The sequence below is a fragment of the Lathyrus oleraceus genome, chromosome 3, assembly GCF_024323335.1.
Source record: "Lathyrus oleraceus cultivar Zhongwan6 chromosome 3, CAAS_Psat_ZW6_1.0, whole genome shotgun sequence".
Lineage (NCBI taxonomy): Eukaryota > Viridiplantae > Streptophyta > Magnoliopsida > Fabales > Fabaceae > Lathyrus > Lathyrus oleraceus.
The window spans coordinates 513590281-513612270 of NC_066581.1; the positions used below are offsets into that span (position 1 = coordinate 513590281).

General features: G+C 32.4%; 3 protein-coding genes across 4 annotated transcripts; 2 read left to right on the forward strand and 1 right to left on the reverse strand.

Annotated features, from left to right (window-relative positions):
• Nucleotides 1–805: 805 nt before the first annotated feature.
• Nucleotides 806–2922, forward strand: LOC127128538 (uncharacterized protein At3g28850). 2 transcript variants are annotated; one of them, XM_051057883.1, is made up of 2 exons: nucleotides 1204–1348; nucleotides 1434–2922. In XM_051057883.1, exon 2 carries the CDS (start codon nucleotides 1453–1455, stop codon nucleotides 2515–2517), a length of 1065 nt encoding a protein of 354 aa, XP_050913840.1. In that variant the 5' UTR covers nucleotides 1204–1348; nucleotides 1434–1452; the 3' UTR covers nucleotides 2518–2922. The 2 variants fall into 2 exon arrangements, with proteins under 2 accessions (XP_050913839.1, XP_050913840.1); XM_051057882.1 differs by having other exon boundaries at nucleotides 806–2922.
• A 7136-nt stretch (nucleotides 2923–10058) lies between these two features.
• Nucleotides 10059–14887, reverse strand: LOC127128539 (binding partner of ACD11 1). The gene is made up of 5 exons (XM_051057884.1): nucleotides 14746–14887; nucleotides 12816–12988; nucleotides 12228–12303; nucleotides 11242–11349; nucleotides 10059–10833 (listed from the first exon to the last, which is right to left on the reverse strand). Exons 1-5 carry the CDS (start codon nucleotides 14848–14850, stop codon nucleotides 10375–10377), a joined length of 921 nt encoding a protein of 306 aa, XP_050913841.1. The 5' UTR covers nucleotides 14851–14887; the 3' UTR covers nucleotides 10059–10374.
• Nucleotides 14888–20198: 5311 nt separating this feature from the next.
• Nucleotides 20199–20819, forward strand: LOC127131901 (secreted RxLR effector protein 161-like). Its single transcript, XM_051060789.1, has one exon. It carries the CDS (start codon nucleotides 20199–20201, stop codon nucleotides 20817–20819), a length of 621 nt encoding a protein of 206 aa, XP_050916746.1.
• The last annotated feature ends 1171 nt before the right edge of the window (nucleotides 20820–21990 follow it).

The window sequence follows — 21990 nt, forward strand, 5'->3', positions numbered from 1 at the left end:
CCTAGGGTTAGGGTAGCTAGAGGATGTGGGACCGGAGGTCGGTTAGGTGATCCCGATCATGACCATTAGGTTTCTTTGTGTAAACGGATAATTTTATTAATACCAAGTGGTCTTATATCAAATTTATCTATGACTTATACCCTAAAACACAAAAAAATGCATTTTAGGAGGAGTCTCCAATTGAATTGGCGACTCCTCTTAAAACCTACACATAGGCGCCAATTGGATTGGCTAGGGCACTTGCCCTAGCCAATCCAATTGGCGCCTCCATTCAAGTTTTAAGAGGAGTCTCCAATTCAATTGGCGATTCCTCCTAAAAGTGGGGTATTTTGGGATTTTTTTTTAAACTAGGGGTATTTTGAGAATTTCCTTTAAAAAGTGGATTATTTTGATAAAAAAAGTCCTAATTTGATATTAAATTTATTTTCAAAAAATATTATGTTTTGTTGGTTCTATTTTAACATTATATTTTTATCTTTCAATCTCATTTTTATGAGTTTTAGTCATCCACTTCATTTTAAGATCAATTTTATTAGTCATCTCATTATTTTTTAAATAATCAAAGAAAAAAATACTAATTTTTAAAATAGTAAAACCAAAATTTTATTTTATTTTAAAAATAGAGAACCAAAATTCTATGTAAGAATTTTATATTTAAAGGATTGATTGAGATCCCTACCCTCAACATGAGTTGCCAAATGACCCATTTTTATCGTATTTTAGTTACAAATATTGATTTTTATTTTCCCAACAAATATATTATTATATTTCCTAATCTATTGTATAAATCAAACTAAACTGAACTCATACATCCTTAATATTTTCCAACTAAGGTTGTTTCTTTCTTCAAAGACTTTGTCGTTTTCTCTCTCTCTCTAAAAATTCTAGAAAGAGAGAACACAGAGCGTGTGGGATCATCATAGTATAGCCACATTCAATTTTTCAATTCATCTTCAGCCTCCTCCTTTTGACTTTTCAATCCATTTTCATCTTTCTAGATTTCACACGTAGGAATTGTTCAAAGATCTTTGTACCTTTGTTCTTGTTCTTTGTTTTGTCGCATAAAAACGATCTATGTTTGTTCTTTGAGTTTTTGATGCATTTTCTCATCTAGAAATTTATGACCCAGAAATTTAAATCATCAAAGTTTGGATTTTTATCATTGATTGATTCGAATTTCGGTTTCCATTGATAATGGGTTGCGCAAATTCCAAGCAAAAGCGATGTAGACATTGCAACAACCCCTATTCGCCAGTTCCAAGAAGCTTATCAATGCATGTTCATCACCCACCTCAATCAGAAGGTGATGATAGTTACCATGTTGTGGCACTCAGATCAACCACATTAGGTAATCTCAAACTCAATTCCCCTTCTAGTTTCAATGGTGATTTTAGATTCTCTAATGGTAAAGTCGAAGAGAATGGGGGTTTTAGGTTTGATAGAGAAAGCTTAATGCAAAAACTCAACAAGGAAAGGGAAAAGGAGAAAAATGAGAAACAAGAATTGGAAAGTGATGAGAAAGTTGAAGATTTTTCAATGGGGTTGATTGAAGCAAAGACTTGGTCTAGCATGATTGAAGAAAAGTTAACAAAAGTTGTTCCTGTGACACCAACAAGAACACCACCTGGTGAGCCAGAAACAATCAATACATGGGAATTAATGGAAGGTCTTGAGGATATTAGTCCTTTTCGATCGCCGAATCACTTCAAAAGCTTCTCTTTTGATGTCAATGGTGTTGTTGTTGTTGATGATTGTGTTGGTGTTGGTGTTGGTGTTCATCCTCCTAAACCCTTTTGGCAGGAGGATGAATCGAAACTCAATCCGGCGATATCCGATTTTGATCCGGAAGTGATTTCGTCATTCAAGATGTCTTTACAACAAATCTCTCATGATAGTCCTTTTCATCTTAGGCAGACGCCGATTCGCGAAGATAAGCTACGGTGTGATGATGATGATGATGATGATGATCTTTTTGTGGATGCTAAGGTTGGTGGAAAGGAAAAGGTTGTTTTGTACTTCACAAGTTTGAGAGGAGTGAGAAAGACTTATGAAGATTGTTGTCAAGTGAGGATGATTTTGAGAGGGTTAGGAGTGAAAATTGATGAGAGAGATGTGTCAATGCATTTAGGGTTCAAGGAAGAGTTAAGAGAGCTTTTAGGTGATTTGTATGGTGGAGGAAGATTGCCAAGGGTTTTTGTTGGTGGAACCTACATTGGTGGAGTTGAGGAAATTGAGAAAATGCATGAAGATGGAAAGCTTGAGAAATTGTTGGAATGTTGCGAGAAAATTGAGGATAGTGGTGGCGAATGTGAGAATTGCGGCAATATAAGGTTTGTTCCTTGTGAAACTTGTTTTGGAAGTTGTAAAATCTACCACGAAGGCCGTGATGACGACGATGATGATGATAATGAAGAAGAAGAATATGATGATCATGATGAAGAGGGTGAGTCTGGATTTCAACGTTGCCCGGATTGTAACGAAAATGGACTAATTCGTTGCTCTGTGTGCTGCTACTAGTTTTTGTTTTCAATTCCAGGTGATTTTTAGTACATGTTCGGATTATCACATTCAGTTCAACGAAATCACGCGGATTATGATGTCCCTGTGATTTCGTCGAACTGAGTATGATTTCAAACATGCACATAGTGACCAAATTTTGAGTTTTATCATTAAAGGATGTTTTGATTTTTTTCTTTTGGGTGAGTTTTTGTTGTATAGTTGAGTCTTTGATATGGTGGATAGAATGAATAACTTGTTCTAATCATTCCCTCTGCACAATTAGTGCAAGTTGCTGCAAAGTGTATACTTTTCATTTTTTTCAGAAAAAGATAGAAAGTTTGTATACAATTTCTTTTCATGTATAATTCAAAAGAATTGTAAAAGAGAATTACAAATACAAAGTATTTTGATAGTTGTTACTTAGTAGCATTTTGTTTGTTTTTACTTAAGAATGTGTTCTTCTTTCTGCAATTTCAAAGATGTGATGTTTTGGATTTCATTACATTGTGGAACTAATTGCATTGTTCATTAGCATAGAATTGAAATTGAATCTTCAATAGACTCATTAGACAATACACTTAGTTGTCTGAAACACATACACTTACATTAGACACTTACATCAGTCACGACACACTTACTTATCCCGACATTAATAGTGACTCATCAATACATAATAATTTTTAAAATGAAATAATTGAATGTAATATATGTATCGAGGTTGTGTAGGCGTTCAATGTATTCTAACATAGGTTTGAGTTAATAAGAAGAGCGAGGTGAAAGTCATCTCACTCATTATGGTTTGAGTCAATAAGAAGAGCGAGGTGAAAGTCGCCTCATTCGTTATGCTCACTCGATTCTCCCACTCGAGCACATACATTTGAGATTATGTGCTCATTGCAATTTCTACCAAACATAGGTTTGGGACAAACGCAAGAACATAGCGAAGGTCGTCTCATTCGTTATGCTCACTCGATTCTCCCAACCGAGCACATATGTTTGAGGTTATATGCTAAATGCAATTTCTACCAAACATAGGTTTGGATCAAACGCAAGAACGAGACGTAGGTCGCCTCACCCGTTACGCTCGCTTGATTCCCCATCCGAACGCATATGATTGAGGTTATGTGCTCAATGCAATTTTCTAGCAATCTAAGATCATTAGTAGTTAGCACACCTTTTCTAGCACTTAATTTTATATTGAATTATTGAGTAAAAAAAATATTAGATTGAAGTATTAATAATATTAATACTACAATCAATTTCTTGGTTAATGAAGAATGAATAAAATAAATATTTTTCAAATGAAAGTGTTTGCCATGTTATTTATTAATCCCCTTTACACATGTTTCATTTTATTATATTTGTTTTCAACTTATTATTTTTTAAAGCATCATTCTCATTTTCTTTGCATTTTTTAATAAATTAAGATTAAGTTGGACTCAAAATAGCATATTAGGTAGACATTTTCTTGGGTCAACTTCGGCGAGACATTTGTGATTAAGTCAAAATAATATATTTTTTGATGAAAAAGTTATTTATATTAATGTATCTCCACTATAGTTCCTAATGTTATTATTATAATAAAATTTGGTTAATATTTAAAAGATGACTTTTAAGCGATTTTAATAAAGTACTAGATGTAATAAACTAGTCAAAAGTTAAAAAGCACATGAAATGACTTCAAAGTTAAAGAAATCCATAAATAGTGTTCTCAAATTTTCAATCTAATACTTTTTTTTATGGGAAAATCTTTATTTATTAATTATGATAACGTTAATAATTAATATTTTTATACCAAAATTAAAATCTAGATTCTTTAACATTTTCACATATTTAAATGTTAGTTCAAATCACTCGAACTATCCAACAATAAAAAATTTACTTATATATATTTTTTTATTTTTCAGAACATTGTTGCGCACTTTATCACCTTTTATTAAAATAGAATTTCAATACAAATTTTTTTATACTTCTATTCTTTTTTCTCTTTTTGTTATACTTCAAATTTATTTTCTTACTTGGTGCTTGTTCAAATACTAACTACTTGGTTAGTAGTTTTTCTACACTCTTTAATTGCGAAATTAAACTTTTAATTAAAAGAATTTAAAACCACTAACTTTGAATTTTTGATCTTCTAAGAAAGAAAATAACACTTTCTTAGACTATATGGTCCACAACATAAAGATTTGAAAATTTTACAAATCTTGACATTATTTAACATCATAACAATACTCTTTCAAAGGGTCGGTTGTAAATTTGAAAAGAGTTTTCAAACTTTTATAATTATCATTATTGATTATTAAAGGGAGGTGCCACATTTGAGACACCTAATTACTCCAACAATTCAAAATTAATTGTCATAATTTAGTAACTATAATATATATTTTAAAATACTTGTCATTTTTTTTTTATATTTAGTTTGTCATCACAATGACACTATATTTTGTTATCCCCAAAATAATATTCTCATCATTATTTTTAAGTGTTATCTTTCTCTATATGACAATGAATAACAACTAATAATCAATAAAAATATTTTTGTAAAATTGTAATATTTTAAATTTACTTTTAACCTTTTCATAAGTGAGTTAAAAAAAAGGATTTTTTATTTAAATAATCTAATTTTTTTTTCAAAAATTTCTGAAATAATATATATTTTAGATAAATTCTCAAACTATTTCATTTTTAACAAAAACGTTAAAGCACTAGTGTCAGACCAATTGATGACTACTTCTAATTTAAAGAGGATGCGCCAATTGGATTGACTTCTATATCTAGTGTTGTCAATCTAATTAGTGCATAAGTGTATGTTTTAAAAGGTGGTGTCAATTGGTTTGACACCAATGTATGTTGTGTTATTTTTAGTATAAATAGAGGTGTGGTGTGATTCATTTTTTTCATATCTCTTCTCATTATATTGCAAACATGGACCGTCTTCGTCGCCGCAAAGTGAAAATGATTTATTCGAGAGACAAACCTCTGATGGAGATGATCTTCTAAAACATCTGTAGTTTTGAGCAACTACAGAGGGAGTTTATTCGCTGGTTAGACGGAGACATACCTGAAGGTAAAAAAATTAGAAATATTGAGAGACACGACACTGTGCATGGGTGGGTGGGTGTTAAAAATGATAAGGATGCGAGGAAAGTGATGTTTGGAGCAAATGATATCAGTTTGATTATTGTAATCAATTAGAAATGTTGTGTTTAAATATTGTGGTTAAGTATTTTTATTTGTTTTGAAATCTGTTGTATGTGTTGTTTATTTAGACCTATCATTGTTCATTTTGTGATATCTGATTTCTTGTTGGAAAATATTGTTGTTTTTAAGTGTGTTTAAGTTGGGGTGATGTTTGTTGTTAACATTGTTATAACAAAAATGTACTAATATATCAAAATCTAAGGTTACAAAAATTGAATGGAGAAACTAAATTATGATGCATGGGGTGCTTCGAGATTGAGACAATTTTTCCGACTGTGTCTGGGCTGACGACATATACTACATAATCTTATCATTTTATCAGTCGTGTCCATTTCTATTCTAATATGCGTGTTGTTTGAGTGTCATTTTTCTTTCTTCGCATCTTATCATTTTGTCAAACTATGTCCCCTTGATATGGAGGCCAATATTCCTCCATTGTTAGCATTGTGAAGCTTTCGTTGTAGACATTCATAACGTTAATGGCCTTATAAACATTAGACAAATAGTTGTAAGCGTCCTGGAGAGTATGCACGCATGTTGCAATGACATGGGAGCAAGGTATACGGAAGACCTGGAACTTGCAATAGTCGCACCGACTTCTGTTTAGTCTGATAGCATACGATAAATTTGGCATCCACTTATTGTGATCCATTGTTTCGTGTACACTGAAAGTTTGTCTATGACGGTCAAAGATTGTAACCGCGTTGTGCTAACTTTGATAGTTTCCTCTTTCATCACTTTCATGCAGCATTCCCTGAATAATTGGCCCGATATTAACACTGCGCTCCATCTCTCGCCTCTGGTTGTGAAGCTCGATGCCAACCTAAAATAGGTTATTCTCACCAATGCGGTTATTGGTAGATTTCTAATGCCTTTGAAGACGTCGTTCATGCATTCCACAAGGTTTATTGTCATGTGACCCCATCGACATCCGTCGTCAAATGCTCTTGTCCACTGTTCCAATGGTATGTTATCCACCCTGCATTTGACAATTTAATTTCGTCACAGTAGTGTTGAAATGACGGCTGAGTTAGAGCATACCCTACATTCACGCTCTTCAATTTATTTGTCGTCCATATCTAAATTTGGATCATGAACATGAAATCAACGAACAAGATGCATCCGTTTGGACCGCATGCGCACCGATCATCAGGTTCACCACTATGGAGATGCACCATAGTGGCCTGTTAAATTGCAGTTCGATATGCTTCAACACATCCTAGATTTCCCCACAAACCTCGGAGAATGGCATCTACGAAGAGTTAACGACCAATGGAACTTTAACCCTTGGCAAGGCTTCGCTAAATATGAATGTCGAAAATGGAAGCACCGACATGACCATGTCTTAAGTGACATTGTGATGCCAATCGAAGAAAAACCAACTCGTAATTATATGACTTGGTACATATTGGTTGGTTTTGAGTTCCTCGTCGAGGATATGTACCTATACGACCCACGCCAAGTCACGTACACACAAGAAGGTTCAACATCTAACACCCCTCAAAATTACCAGACCAGTTATTCACAACCCGCTACCCAACAAAATTATTGTCCCACAAATAGACAAACATATGACCTTAACATGCCAAAGACCCAACCACAATACGAAGAGCATACCTCGTACCACCTCCAACAAGATGATCATCATCAATACACCTAACATCGATGCCCCTAACACAACACCCTATCATAGCCTTCATAGCCAATACACTCAACGATCATTTAACACCAATGTCCCTCCTACCATAGCCAAGAAGCCCAAACATCACAAAACAAAAACATGCAACAACCAGATGGATACCAAACACCACAACAACCATTTCAACCTTTCTTCGACGCATCATTCACACTAATGTCGCCCTTCAATCGTCTCGATCACACTTCAATAACCCAAACACAGCTCAACTGCTCTGGCATGGGTCACGAACTCAACTATGGCAGTAGTGCTTCATTGCATACAAAGGAATTCGTGGATTTGTCTGAATATCTTAGGGAATCTGCTGCAGGTGGTGGTGATGTTCCTGGGCCCTCAAATCCTCGAACACCTGAGGTGAATCATCAACATGGGTTAGGGTCATGCGCTCAGATAGCTAGGGGATGTGGAACCGGAGGTCGGTTGGGTCATCCTAGTCAACGACATTAGTATTTTTGTTTTCGAGCGTAAACACAATCTAATATTAATATTAATATTTATGATTTCGACTTTTATATAAAATGTCAATTATTTTCCCAAAAAAATAACACAACACACACTGGTGGCAGACAAATTGGCGCCACCTCTTAAAACTTACACATAGACGTCAATTGGATTAGCAACACTAGGTGCAGAAGTCAATCCAATTGACGCCACCTCTTTAAATTAGAGAGCAATCACCAATTAATCTGACACTAGTGCTTCAAAGTGAATTATTTTAGAAAATCATCTGAAATATGATTATTTTAAGATTTTTTTTAAAAAATTAGATTATTATAGTAAAAGATTTTAAAAGAAAATATAATAACAATATCAATTAATTTTCGGTATACTTTCAAAAAAAAAATTGACATAAATTTTAGATGACTTGGGTTCATATCCAATATATATTGTTATGTAAAATTATATTTTGTTATATAAAATTAGATAAGTTATTTGCTAAACTCTAACTTAACTGTAAGAAGACGATGTTACTAAGTTAAACAATGACTCTAAAGTTTGAATCTTTTATAAGTTTTAGTAATTATTAATACTTTACGAACAAAAAATTTAGGTACAATTTAAGTAAATTAAATTTCTTATCAATTGGGTTATTAATAGGCAACAAACATGTGTTTAGTGAGAATTTATCATACTAACATGTCACTATTGAAATTCAAACTTAAGAAAATGTAAAAGATTTTTTCATTTATTTTTTAATATGAAAATATTATTGGTAATACTCATAACTTTAAAACTAGTATAAACCAATATCGTGTCATCTACGAAAGATTACACAAGTAAGGAACATCTAAAATGATCCAAATGATTTATGACAAAAAGAAGCAAACTTTTTTTGTTCACCTACTTGTGTCTTTTCTTTAATCATCTTCATGGGTTTATGTAATGAATGGACATTGCTAGATTCAAGAAATTCTCAATTGGCTACACGTCTCTTGTCATCCAATCAAAATCATAATCCACTTAGGTGGTTGATGGTAGGTCACAATTACAGTCCTTAAATGTTTCATGTGTCAATTCATTTTATTTATGTGGAGGATAGGGTTAGATATAGATTACTTTAAATCATAAGTTAATCCTTAGGAATAAAAAGATATGTTAATGTTGAAAAGAAAATCATCTTATAAAAGGGAACTCACATTCCACATTACTCATTACAAAACCAAACCCATGGACACTTATAATGAACATGACTTTTGGTAGAAAAACTCACCATGTGTGATTATTAAGACCAATAAGTAAAAGAAACATTGAAATAATGTTATGTATGAATCCATATAACTTTATGTTATTGAACAAAAGTAGGTTGGTGACGGCAAAGAAGTGGTTGAGTGTAAAGGGAATGATAAATTGTTAGGAGTGAGATTTTATATTGGCTATGATACTTATAAAAGCAAAACAATATAGTTGGCAAGGAATCAGTTGAAACATTAAAATATTAGAAAGTAGTTAGCATGTTATTATGTAAATCATTGTCTTCTTATGTTTTGAGATTAAGTAACAACTAAGTGTGTTGTTGGCAGCATGAAAAGTGTGTGTTGATGCAACTAAGTAACCTGACTCAATTAAGTGAACTTGGAGGGACCATTTTCATGAAGCAAAAGTTTTCATATAGAGTTTTGGAGATTCTTGCCTTACCTCCCACATTTTTTAAAACAAAGAATTTGTCAGGATTAAACCATTCAAACGTGAAAATACATTGTTAGAGTTAAACCGTAGCTAAACAAACCTCTATTTACTTTGTCAAAGTTGAATTATTTATGACTAACCTACACATGACCTTCAAAATGTTAAGACTCAGTCTTCGAGTATGTCTAAAAGCCAATAATACTCTTAGAAGAAGACAAATGAAACATGTGTGCAAGTGATCTGAATAAGACCTACTTCATTAGTGAACCCTCTTGATATCATCTTATCACTACCATCTTTGACAAATTAGATTATGTCAATCCAAATAATATTTACCGATCAAAACCTATGAAGCACAAACACCTCTACAATATACGTATGATGCGTGTGGAAAAACTTAAACAAATGTAAAAAAAAAAAAAAGTATGATAACATGATAGTGTGAGGATTTTCAAGATTCCAATCATATATCTCAACATAATGTATGTTGTTATACTCTTCCCTAAATCTTAAACTATCTGCACAAATAACCACATTGTAAAATATGAGTGGACTTAGACATATAACAATGTATAACAACATATTAAGTTGTCAGTACATAGTAATTAAACTTAACAAAACTAGTTATTAACACAACAATAGACATGAGGAAACTCAATACATACAAATAACTATGTTTTGTTTGGTGATTTCTAAAAGGATACAGTTGCAACTTATCATGGATCCTCTGGTATCAACATTTGCACCAGATAAGTAACGTCAAACCGATACAGTATCACCGAATATTTGTTCCGATTTGTTTGTGTACAACAACCAAACATAATAGACCGAGCCATGTACGTTTTCGAGTTTCATTTGTTTTGATGGTGACCCAAATCGGCGGCTGACTTTGCCGCACGAGATAACATATCCGAAACCCAAAGAGCTCCTTTCGCAAAGTAGCTGCTATTGACTATAGCATTACTCGCAGCCACAGCTGCTCTTCCAGTAACTGTTGCCACAACTATAGCTGTCGTCCCTGTAACCGCTGCGGCCGATTTCGTGATATCTGTAACATGATACTTCTCGTCAACAGATTTGAAAGTTTCGATACCTGAATTTATGGTTTCTGTTAATCCAATTTTGTTGCTGAGTTCAGCAACTTTGGCTGATGCTGTGGATGATACACTGCAGGATTCGTCGAAAGCTTTTGCCATCACAAATGCGTCTTTGCTCAGTACATATCCTTTTGCTACCATTGTTTTGACAACCTCTTGGGCCATAGTAAAAGCTTCTCCAGGGGAAGAAACAAACTTATCCATGTGAATATCCTGAAAAAAAAAACTTTTTGATAAACCATTGACGAAGGCTTTATTTTGATAAACAGATTAATTAAGCACTTATATCATAAAATGAAGTTAAACAGTTTTCATATAAGCTATAAGCTATTTCTATAATAATAGATAAAATAAAGTCAAATACACCTTATAGACATGTTATAAGTTGTTTCTATCAATTCTCTCAAACATTCTGTTACTGAATTATAATCAAATAACTTCTAACTTTTTTTCATCGCATATAATTTCTCGTGTGCATTTGACAGACTATCAATCAGTGACTCAAGTTGATAACATGGTTTAAAAATATTTTCGACAATGTTAAGAAATAAAAAACTTAAATTCTCACTTTGGTCAAACTAAAAGTAAGAGAGCTTTCTAAGGAAGGGTTTGAAGGCATACTTGAGAGTATGTAATACTGTCTTCAATGTTATGCCTGTTCCAATTACTGTCATCTGTATAAGCTTCCCAGCGCGAAATGGAAATGCTTTGGTCCAAAATCATCGAACCCTGAACGAGAATATATGCATATTAGAAAACAGATTAAAACCAGGTACAAATATCACAATATATTAAGCTGAAAAAAATACTATCTAAAATGTAAGAAACCAAATTATCACCCTCTATCGCAAACTATGAAGCATCACCTTGACATAGACATGTGACTTGATACAACACGACACAGAAGCACGCCAAATTCTAAAACTTGTAACACAATGATACTAATTGAATTGGAAAAAGATTTATAATTTATAAGACGCGTCTTTTTGACTGATATTAATTTTTCTTGGTAGAACTAGCCATTACAAGTACATGAACGGCAAGAGAAAAAGAAACTAGAATGAGTATACAAAGATAAAGTTCATTTTTCTCTTTATCATTGTTGTTGATATTGTCTTCTTTGGTAAAAGGATACTAACTCTCCAACTCCAAATTCAGAAGCCGGGAAAATGAGACGGAAAAAGTTTGCAAAACGGAATTAGCATGTGACAAACACAGCTTATTTCCTTATGAATCATTAAAAAAAGCTTAAAGTTTGAAAAACACCGTGTCTGTCTGCTTGTGCGTTTCCAATCAATAAAACGCACGTTTCACTAACACTCTGATTTCCAACTTCCCAAATTTTACGTTGAAATAGCCTTGGTACGTGATATTAAGAATCAGTGTCTGATACTAACACTTGTAGTTACATTCAATTATTTAATTTTCTTAAATACAATGATGCAGAGCACATGCTTGAAACACAAGCAAACCACCAAAACTTTCATACTTTATAGATTTACAAATATCCAAGTAGAACACAGTTAATCGAAAATTTAAAAGAGCATGAAAATCCATTATGTATGATGTTGATCCATGATATCTAACAAAGAAGGTAAGAACCTTACATTAAGCAATAATGCAGTTTCCAGGGCATAGGCTTCCTTAAAAGTCACATATGCAGTAGAATCAAAATCATTGTGTCTGTCATAATAAAAAATAATAATTTTTTCAATTAGTTCAAAGAATTCTTCACCGATACTATGAATAATAATTATAAACAATATGAAGTGCAGAGGGAAGAATGAAGTGCACAAAGAAGTGAGGGAGGAACTTGTGTTTTTCTTTGGAAGTGTTGAAGTGCAGAAGGATGAAGTATCTACTCAAATTTGATTGAAAAACCCAAAATTACCCTTAAAACATTTTAAACTTAAGGGGAATTTCGGTTTTTTGGAAGGGAAAAGGATAGCGGGACAGAAACCGCTCCGGACTGGGAACCGCTCCGCCCCCGCTACCCGCTATTTACCCTATATCGGCTACTATAGTGTTCTGCACTGCTAAAACTCTTCCCATAGCGGTCGGTTTCTGCTCCGCTTTAGCGAACGTAATTAACAAGTCTATGCGAACTACACTCACCACTTAAAAAGTTGTTGTGAAAGTCGTCTAAATTTGACTTGAAGAAAACTTACCAATAAATAAGGTTAAGTAACATTTACCTTATCACGTCAACGCGCTCAATCACACCACAGTATCCAAAAAAATTGTGTACATCATTCTCGGTTGCTCTTGGAGATAAGTTTGTAATTTCAGCGGTATAACCACCAGGATACATGATTATCAAGTTTTTGGAAAATCTCAAAATGGAAAAACAGAACCAGATTCCACAAACCTGCAGAAAGCAAAGAATGTAAATTTTGACACCTGATAAGAACAAGAGAAAGTGATCCTGCAAGGAACTTTTCTGTTACTTCAGACACTAATGATAAAAATGACACATATTTGCATTTCTTTTTGATGCTCCATTTGTGAGACCAGGCATTGTTAGAACTAAGAACACACAATGAAGATAAGAAACAGACAAACGTTACCCTGAAGGATAGTAAACATTATAAACTATGTAGCAGTGATGCTTCATATTGAAGATGTATCTGTCTGACACGTGTCAATGTCCAACAGACACATAATACCGACAGATATGGTTATATTAAATTCACTCGCATTTTCTCAAATTATTAGTGGTGTCTAAGTATCACCGTCGTGTTCAGTGTCTAGATAGATCTATATGAGTGCTTTACAGTTTGTAAATTTCTTTTAGGAGAATTCATTTAATCTACTACAGATATATCAATTTCAAAATCTGTAGTAATTCCTAACACAGATCAAACTCAATTTCAGCCTAAACACATTGATGTCCCTAATTACATAACTTCGATGTTTCATTCCATATTTGAGAAAACACACAGTCATATAATTCGCAGATACTTGGTTCGTAAGTACATGTTCGCGGTACTTTTGTGAATTGGTTCGCACAAAATTCGTGTAAAATGAAGTACCAACGAACCAATTCTAAATTTCAAGTTTAAATGGACAATAACTGTTCAATAAACTAAAATTAATTATTTTTTTAAAAACTATTTTCTTAATTTTAGAGGTCATAATCATTTTAATGAAAAATGAAAATCAATTGATCACACCATTTTAATCTAATTAAACCATTTTTTAATAATAGCGTACCACGTAATATGTTTGAACGTACCACGAATCTAAATAACGTATCGGCTCTGTATACCCTCACATACCTAATTCGTTGAGAGTTGTGAACTCGGTACCTGAAACCCTACCACGTACAGAAACAAATTTCGAACAGTGTGACTATGAACACACATTTAAGCTCCTCACAAGCAATTTATCACAAATGAGAATGAAGAGTGCTCATAAAAAATAACACATAAATTTATTTTTTCACACTCCAACAACCAATCATCGAAAACTTACCATAGTGTTTAAACATTGCATTATACTCTGCAATTCTAAGAATCGCATCATCAAAAAACTACTTACTTGTTAGAGACGTAGACACAATTGGCTAAACTTCATAATAAATCGTTTATGTTCTCGTGTATGATTATTCATCTATAGTATTTAAACACCTTATTATACTCTCTAACACTAAGAAACGCATAATCGTAAAATCACCTAGCTATCCCCAATTGGCTTAACTACGCAATCAATCATTTATGTTCTTGTGTATGATTATTTATCTCTAATATTTAAACAACTTATTCTACTTTGTAACAATAAAAATTGCATAATTGTAAATTATGAAGCACAGACACCTCGAATATAACCCCGATACCGGTAATAATTTGAAAAAAATGAATAAATTAAACATAATCACAAATGTCAGTGCCCGTATCCAGACACGGATACGGACACGTCTGTGCTATATAGTGCGACATAGATAGGTCGTAAATGCTATCATAATTAGTTGAACTCTATGATCAAATAATTACCATTATCTAACTACTTCTCATGAACACATTTTTGATCAAACAAAATCCAATTAATTCAATTCCAAAATTGATTAAAAAAACCAGCAAAAAAATAAAAAAAAATGCTTTGAAAGAGTTGAAGAAAGGAAAGTACCTTGAAAGAGCGATGGAAGATTGAAAATGGTGAAGTGAAGCTGAGAAGAAGAGAAGAGAAAAAGGGAAAGTGAGGAAAGATAGCGCCTATAACCAATCCTAACATCAATAATGATACGATTACGGTTAAAAGGTTACACTCAATCCCACGCGCGCCATTTCTCGATTGTATTTGTTTTTTTATTTTGTTTAAAAAACTAATTTTCTGTTCAATTTATTTCTTTTTTTTTTAGTTTTATTCTCCGTCTTATTTTAGAGTTAATTTTGTTGATATGATCCTCTAGATTGACAAATTTAATAATTTATTATATTAAATTATAATTTTATAAAAAAAAATTATTAAAATTTTGTGTTAAAATTTCACATCTATAATTGTTATAGTTAATTAAATCCGATTAAAAAATTTTAAATAATCATTATCATACTGCATTATAATTCTAGTATGTAATTGTGTAGGTAATTATGTAGTGTGAGAAAAAAATTATAGTGATGGTGATCGATTAGAGTTATGCTTTATAATCTATATTGAAGTGCCATCAATCTAATTCTACTATGGATTTGTTTTAACATTAAAAAATTGGAATTTTTTATTGTATTTTTAAAGATATTATAAGTTTTTTAAAATAATTTTTTAATAAATTAAAAGATTAATTTTAATATTTTATAATATAAATATATTTAATTGAATATTAAAATATAGTTAAGATTATAAATTTTTAAAAGAGATGTATCACGAAAATAATTTTTAAGAAAAGCTATTTAAAATAGTTTTAAATTTAAATATTTTTAAAAAAAAATTAATTAAAAAAAATTGAAATATTTAAATCAATTTTTTATGTTGATTTTTTAAAAAAAATTATAGTTATTTTTAAATAATAATATATAACATTAAAAAAATAATTTTAAAAGAAAAGGGAAAAGAATAGACCTTAAAGTTATTCCACTAAATCACAATATTAATAAATTATCTTCACTATAACAATAACTTCTCTCTTTAAAAAAATATATATGTTCTCTATTTTTTTTAAAAACTTTTTTATGTTCTAATTTGTTCTTTTTTATATTTCTATTATACCTCTTAATTTATGTATTATACTCTTAAGCATGACAAATTATTGTGTTAATAGTTTTTTTTTATGATGGTTGATATATGATGTTATTTTTTATTAAAAAAAAGTGTATCTCACGATTAATGGAATTTGTTTGAATTTGTATAATTTTTTACTTAAATATGTCACTCATTCTTATAAGTCGGTGAGATTTTGATTTCTGTTCCTGTTTTTTTTATTTGAATGAAGGCGAAAGTATGAAAAAAGAAGATTACATCAGTCAGGGTTGGTTCAACACAAATAGAGGCCTAAGACAAATTTATAATAATTCTTTTAAAAAAATTATAAAATTTATATTTTATAAAAATATATATTGGAAATATAAAATCAATTGAAATTTAATTATTTATAAAAATTAAAAATTCACGATAAAATAAAAGATAAATAAAATAATTTGTTAATCATTTTCATTTGCAATTAAGGACTTTGAGAAGATATTGTAAACTCTTCCAACTGAGAAATCAAAATTTACAACAATTGGATTGAACTGAGCCTGAAAATCAATGAGTTAGATCCAAGAAGGTTGTTTCAGTAAATCCATCTATTTGCACAACCTGATCATGAACAATATGGTTCACATTCTTTGAAAAATAAATTCTCGTCTTCTCTTAACTCAGTTGCTACCCCGATATTTTGCAAAACTGATTCAGAATTCTAATCACACAATGCATTTGATCAAATGTTGCTTCTCCAAAAAGCAGGAGATCCTATGCAAACATGAGATGAGAAATTGAAGGACCATGCTTGCCTAATTTAAAAGCTTTTTAGGATCCATTATCTACTGCATGAGTGATTAGATGAGAGAGCTTATCTAAACATAGCATAAAGATATATGGGGATATTGGATCACCTTGACAAATTGCCCTATTAAGTCTAAAGTACTCATAACCATTCCACTTAATATTGGTTTCCACACTAGTAACTCCATGCATAATGAGATTGTGAGATATTGGATCGAACTCTAGTATGGTAGAAGGGTAGCTTCTTGGTTCGATAATTCAACAGGACCTTGGCATATCGTCGAAGTCTGTTCACATGTTGTAGTCGAAGTATGCTAGGATTGTTAGCATGTCGAATTGGACCTATTTGTTATGCCCAATTGTTTAAGTTAGCTTTTCTCTAAGTTAGCTTGTGTAATGGGCATGTGTGTAAAAGCCCATTAGTTTATTATGTTAGTTTTCTTATAAATAGAACACTAGTCTCTCATCATTGTATAAGGAAAATCCTAATTAGGGTGAGAGAGGCTATTTTGCTATTCTGTAACACTTGTAATCTTGTTTCAAAGAGAAAGTAAAGAATATTAGTTTATAACTAATTTCATTATGTTCTTATTGTTTTCTTCTTTTCTACCCTTGTGGGTTTCTTACCGATCAAGAAACCAATTATACTTTGTAATTTTGGCATCGTTTTCACAACAAATTGGTGTGGTGAGCGTGGAGAAGATGTCGTAAACAAAATATGAGATTGAAAACTTCACTGGAGTGAACGATTTCAGTATGTGGCGTTTGAAGATGAAAGTCCTATTGGTTTAGCAGGGTTGTTTAGAAGCGTTGAAGGGAGCCGAAGCCATGGACGTTGCGTTAACGGACATAGAAAAAAGAAAGCTAGTTTACTCCCTTGATGTTATAGAGTTAGAATTAACCCGAGTATTATGTATAATGGAAGAAAGAAGAAATAGGTAAGTCCTTCTAAACTTGAGCTTACTAGTGATTTATCTTATTCTCAATTTCAATACGCTTTTGATAATCTTCATAGACAAACATTAAATGCTTTTAAGAAATTAACTTCACATGAAAATATATTTTTGCAATTAGAAGCTAAAGTATTAGAATCCGAAAGGAAGTTGGAAGTTATTAAGAGATTTATGATAGATATTCAAAGTGACAAGAATATGTATGAAGAACCTTCTAGGTTTGGTTGTGAATCTTGTCATAATTAGAAAAAAGAGATAAATGTTATTCAAGTTAAGTTAGACATAGCTTTACAACCTAAAAGTGCATTTTCTATTGATCTTTCTAAGTATGAAAGATCTTTGAATCATTCATACAAAAAGCACATAAATTTTTTTAAAAGGATTCAAATGGTAAAAATATAACTCATCATAATATATCTTGTCATTTTTGTTGCAAAAATGGTCATACCATTGAAAAGTGCAAATTTAGGAAGGTGTTAGTTCCCAAAGGAGTCTCTCAATGGTTGCCTAAATGCAACCTTGATTTCACTCACTTCCAAGGACCCAATGAAAATTGGGTATCTATTTCCTTTGTTTAATTCTACAGGTTGAATGTCTTGAATCTACCGAAAAGATGTGGTATCTTGATAGTGGATGTTCAAGGCATATGACATGTGACATATCGCTTTTCATTGATTTTGTACCAAAGAAAAATGGATTTGTCACTTATGGAGAAAACAACAAAGGAGTTATCATTGGAAAAGGTAGTGTAAGTAAGTCCTCATCTACTACTATCTCTGATGTAATGTTTGTTGATGGTCTTAAACATAACCTTCTTAGCATTAGCCAACTTTGTGACAAGGGTTTTAAAGTCACTTTTACTAATACTTGTTGTTTATTTGAACGTAATGAGAAGAAGGATTGTGTGTTTAAAGGCTTGAGAGTCAATAATACTTATATGCTAAGTTTAGATGATGTGTCCTTGGTTGGTACTAAGTGTCTTGCTACCATGAGTAAAAACTCTTGGTTGTGGCATAGGCGCTTAGCTCATATTAAATTTGACATAATAAATAAGGTAACCTCCAAGGATCTAGTCATTAGTCTTTCTAAAATGAAGTTCACAAAAGATCACCTATGTGAAGAATGTCAAATGGGGAAGCAAGTGAAAGTCTCTTTTAAATCAAAAAATGTTGTTTCAACATCTAGAACTCTCAAACTTCTTCATATGGGCCTCTTCAGTCCTTCTAGGACCAAGAGCTTAGGTGGAAACTATTATGGCTTTTTTATAGTTGATGACTATTCTATATTTTGTTGGGTTGTGTTTTTGTCTAGTAAAGATGGGACCTACCCGACTTTCAAACAATTTGCTAGATTGTTCCAAAATAAAATGAATTTGAAAATTGTTTCCATTCGAAGTGATCACGGAGGAGAGTTTAAAAATCTTCTTTTTGAAAAGTATTGTGAGAAACATGACATTGAGCATAACTTCTCGGCTCCTATAACTCCATAACAAAATGGGATTGTGGAGCATAAAAACCGAGTTTTAGAGGAGTTAGCAAGGACGATGCTTAATGAAGGTAATTTACCAAAGTACTTATGGGGCGATGTTATTAGCATAGCGTGTTATGTTTTGAATAGGATATTGATACATCCTATTCTAAACAAAAAACCCTATGAGTTACTTAGAGGTAGAAAACCTAATGTTTCTCAACTTCATGTCTTTGGATGTAAATGTTTTATTTTAAACAATGGAAAGGACAATCTAGGTAAATTCGATGCTAAAGTCGATGAGGGTATCTTCCTTGGATACTCACAATCTAGCAAAGAATATAGGGTCTATAATAAAAGGCTACTTATTATTGAAGAGTCCGTTCATTTTAAACGGATGAAGATGAGAAAGTAGAAGATCATGATCATGAGGAGGAAAAGGAGGAGAATCCAGTTGTAGTAGACAACCTTCTTTTGTCTTGGAGAACATCCAAAGGTCACCCTATTGATAATATTCTTTGAGATATCACAATAGTCATGACAACACGCTCTAAGATAAGTAACTTTTGTTATCACTTTGCTTTTGTGTCACAGATTGAGCCTAAAAATGCTAAAGATATATTATTTGACGAACTAAATCAATTTAAAAGGAATGACGTTTGGGACCTTGTCCCGCGTCCAAAACATCATCAAGTAATAGGCACAAGATGGGTTTTTAGGAACAAGCTTGACGAAAATGGAGTGATAACCTGGAATAAGGCCCGGTTAGTCGCTCAATGGTATAACCAAGATGAAGGTATTGACTATGAGGTGACTTATGCTCCGACCGCCCGACTTGAGGCCATACGCCTTCTTCTTGCCTTTGCTTGCTCTAAGAACTTAAAATTATTTCAAATGGATGTGAAAAGTGAATTTCTAAATGGTTACATTAATAAAGAGGTGTATGTTTCTCAACCTCCCGGTTATGAAAATCACGAGTATCCCAATCATGTTTTCAAATTAAAGCGCACTTTGTACGGTCTCAAACAAGCACATAGGACTTGGTATGAGTGACTAAGCAAGTTTTTGATTAATCAAGGATACTTAAGGGGAAAGGTTGGAACTACTCTTTTTATTAAGTGTCATGGAAACGATACTCTTCTTGTACAAGCATATGTTGATGACATCGTCTTTGGATCTACTAATATGCAACTTGTCAAAGAATTTTCTAAGCTTATGCAGGGAGAGTTTGAAATGAGCCTTATGGAAGAGTTAAATTACTTCCTAAGTCCTCAAATCAAACAACTAAATGAGGGCACATTTGTTTGTCAAAACAAGTATTGCAAGAACTTGCTAAAGAGATTTGGCATGGTTGATGCAAAGTCGATTCACACTCTGATGGCTACGAACGATAACTTGGAAAGAAACAAAAATGGTAAGGATATGGAAGTTAAGAAATATAGAGGTATGATAGGTTATCTTCTATATCTCACTGCATATAGGCCATATATCATGTTTAGTGTCTGGATGTGTGCCCGATATCAATCGGCCCGTAAGGAATGCCACCTCAAAGTCGTCAGACGAATTTTTAGGTATCTTCATGGTACTTCGAATTATGGGATTTGGTATTCCAAAGGGAGTGATTGTAGCTTAGTTGGTTATACCAATTCCGATTTTTCTGGATGCAAGTCGGATAGGAAAAGCACTAATGGGACTTGTTACATATTTTCAAATTCCTTAGTTAGTTGGCATAGCAAGAAACAAGTTTATGTTGCTTTGTCAACTGCCGAGGCGGAATACGTAGTGGCCAATAGTTGTTGTGCTTAAATTTTGTGGCTTAAACAACAATTACTTGATTTTGATATAAAACTAAGTCGTATTTCGATTTTTTGCGACAACACTAGTGCCATTAACCTAACTAAGAACCCGGTTCTACATTCTCGTACTAAGCATATTAATATTCGTCATCACTTCCTACGCGATCATGTTGAAAAAGGCGACGTCATTTTTGAGCATGTTGATAGTAAAAATCAACTAGCCGATATTTTTACAAAACTACTTGCGACCGAACCCTTCTTTAATATTCGACGGGAACTAGGAATTTTTTACATCTCAACACTTGCCTAAATTTTATGTTAATGCACTTTGAATATATCTTGTCTATCTAACATTTCTTGACAAGCATACTTCATAAGAGTACATTCCTCATCCTTTCACAAGCAAGGTACTATGGTTTCATTTTTCATTTTTGTGTGTTAGCTTTCTCTTTTCTCATGTTGTTTATGCTCTATATGATTGATATTCTTGACATATAAGATAGCTCATGTATGATCACTTCCAACAATGTCTAATTGATGTATGTCAATCATATGCTTATAGTGACGTTATGATATCTTCATTCTCCTTGAAATATAGTAATTGGTGCATCAATTTGTTACCTATTTTTCTCATGATTTATGATTAAACATGTTACATTGTTAATGATATCCTTGATTGTGTGTCATTATTATGGTTTCATATATGTTTTTGGTTTGTGTGATGGTACTTTGTCCCCGACAGCAACACCAAAAACTTGATGCAGCCACAAGTGCACGGTTATGTGAAGTAATAAATAGATATCAAACCACCAATGGCTTAAGTACCAAATTTTATCATATCGGTGTATACCTAGAGAAATTGAAAATATGTACTTTGGTAATACAGCTTAAAAGAAAAACACTTAATTAAAAATAACTTATTTTAATAATCACTTAAATCTCATTTGGGGCAAACAGGACATGGGGTTATGTCTCTTACCCTAAAACCACTGCACAATCCTTGTTGCTTCTATTATGAGAATTCTGCTTAAATTATAGAAAATAGATAAATATGTGCAATACCTGCTTTCGCCAACGCATTGCCCTATCAACGACAAATAATCTGTCTGATTTTGCATGAGCAGATTATTCTTCGATGATTCGTTACTTTCGCTCAACTATATGTTTTCTCAAATTCTTCC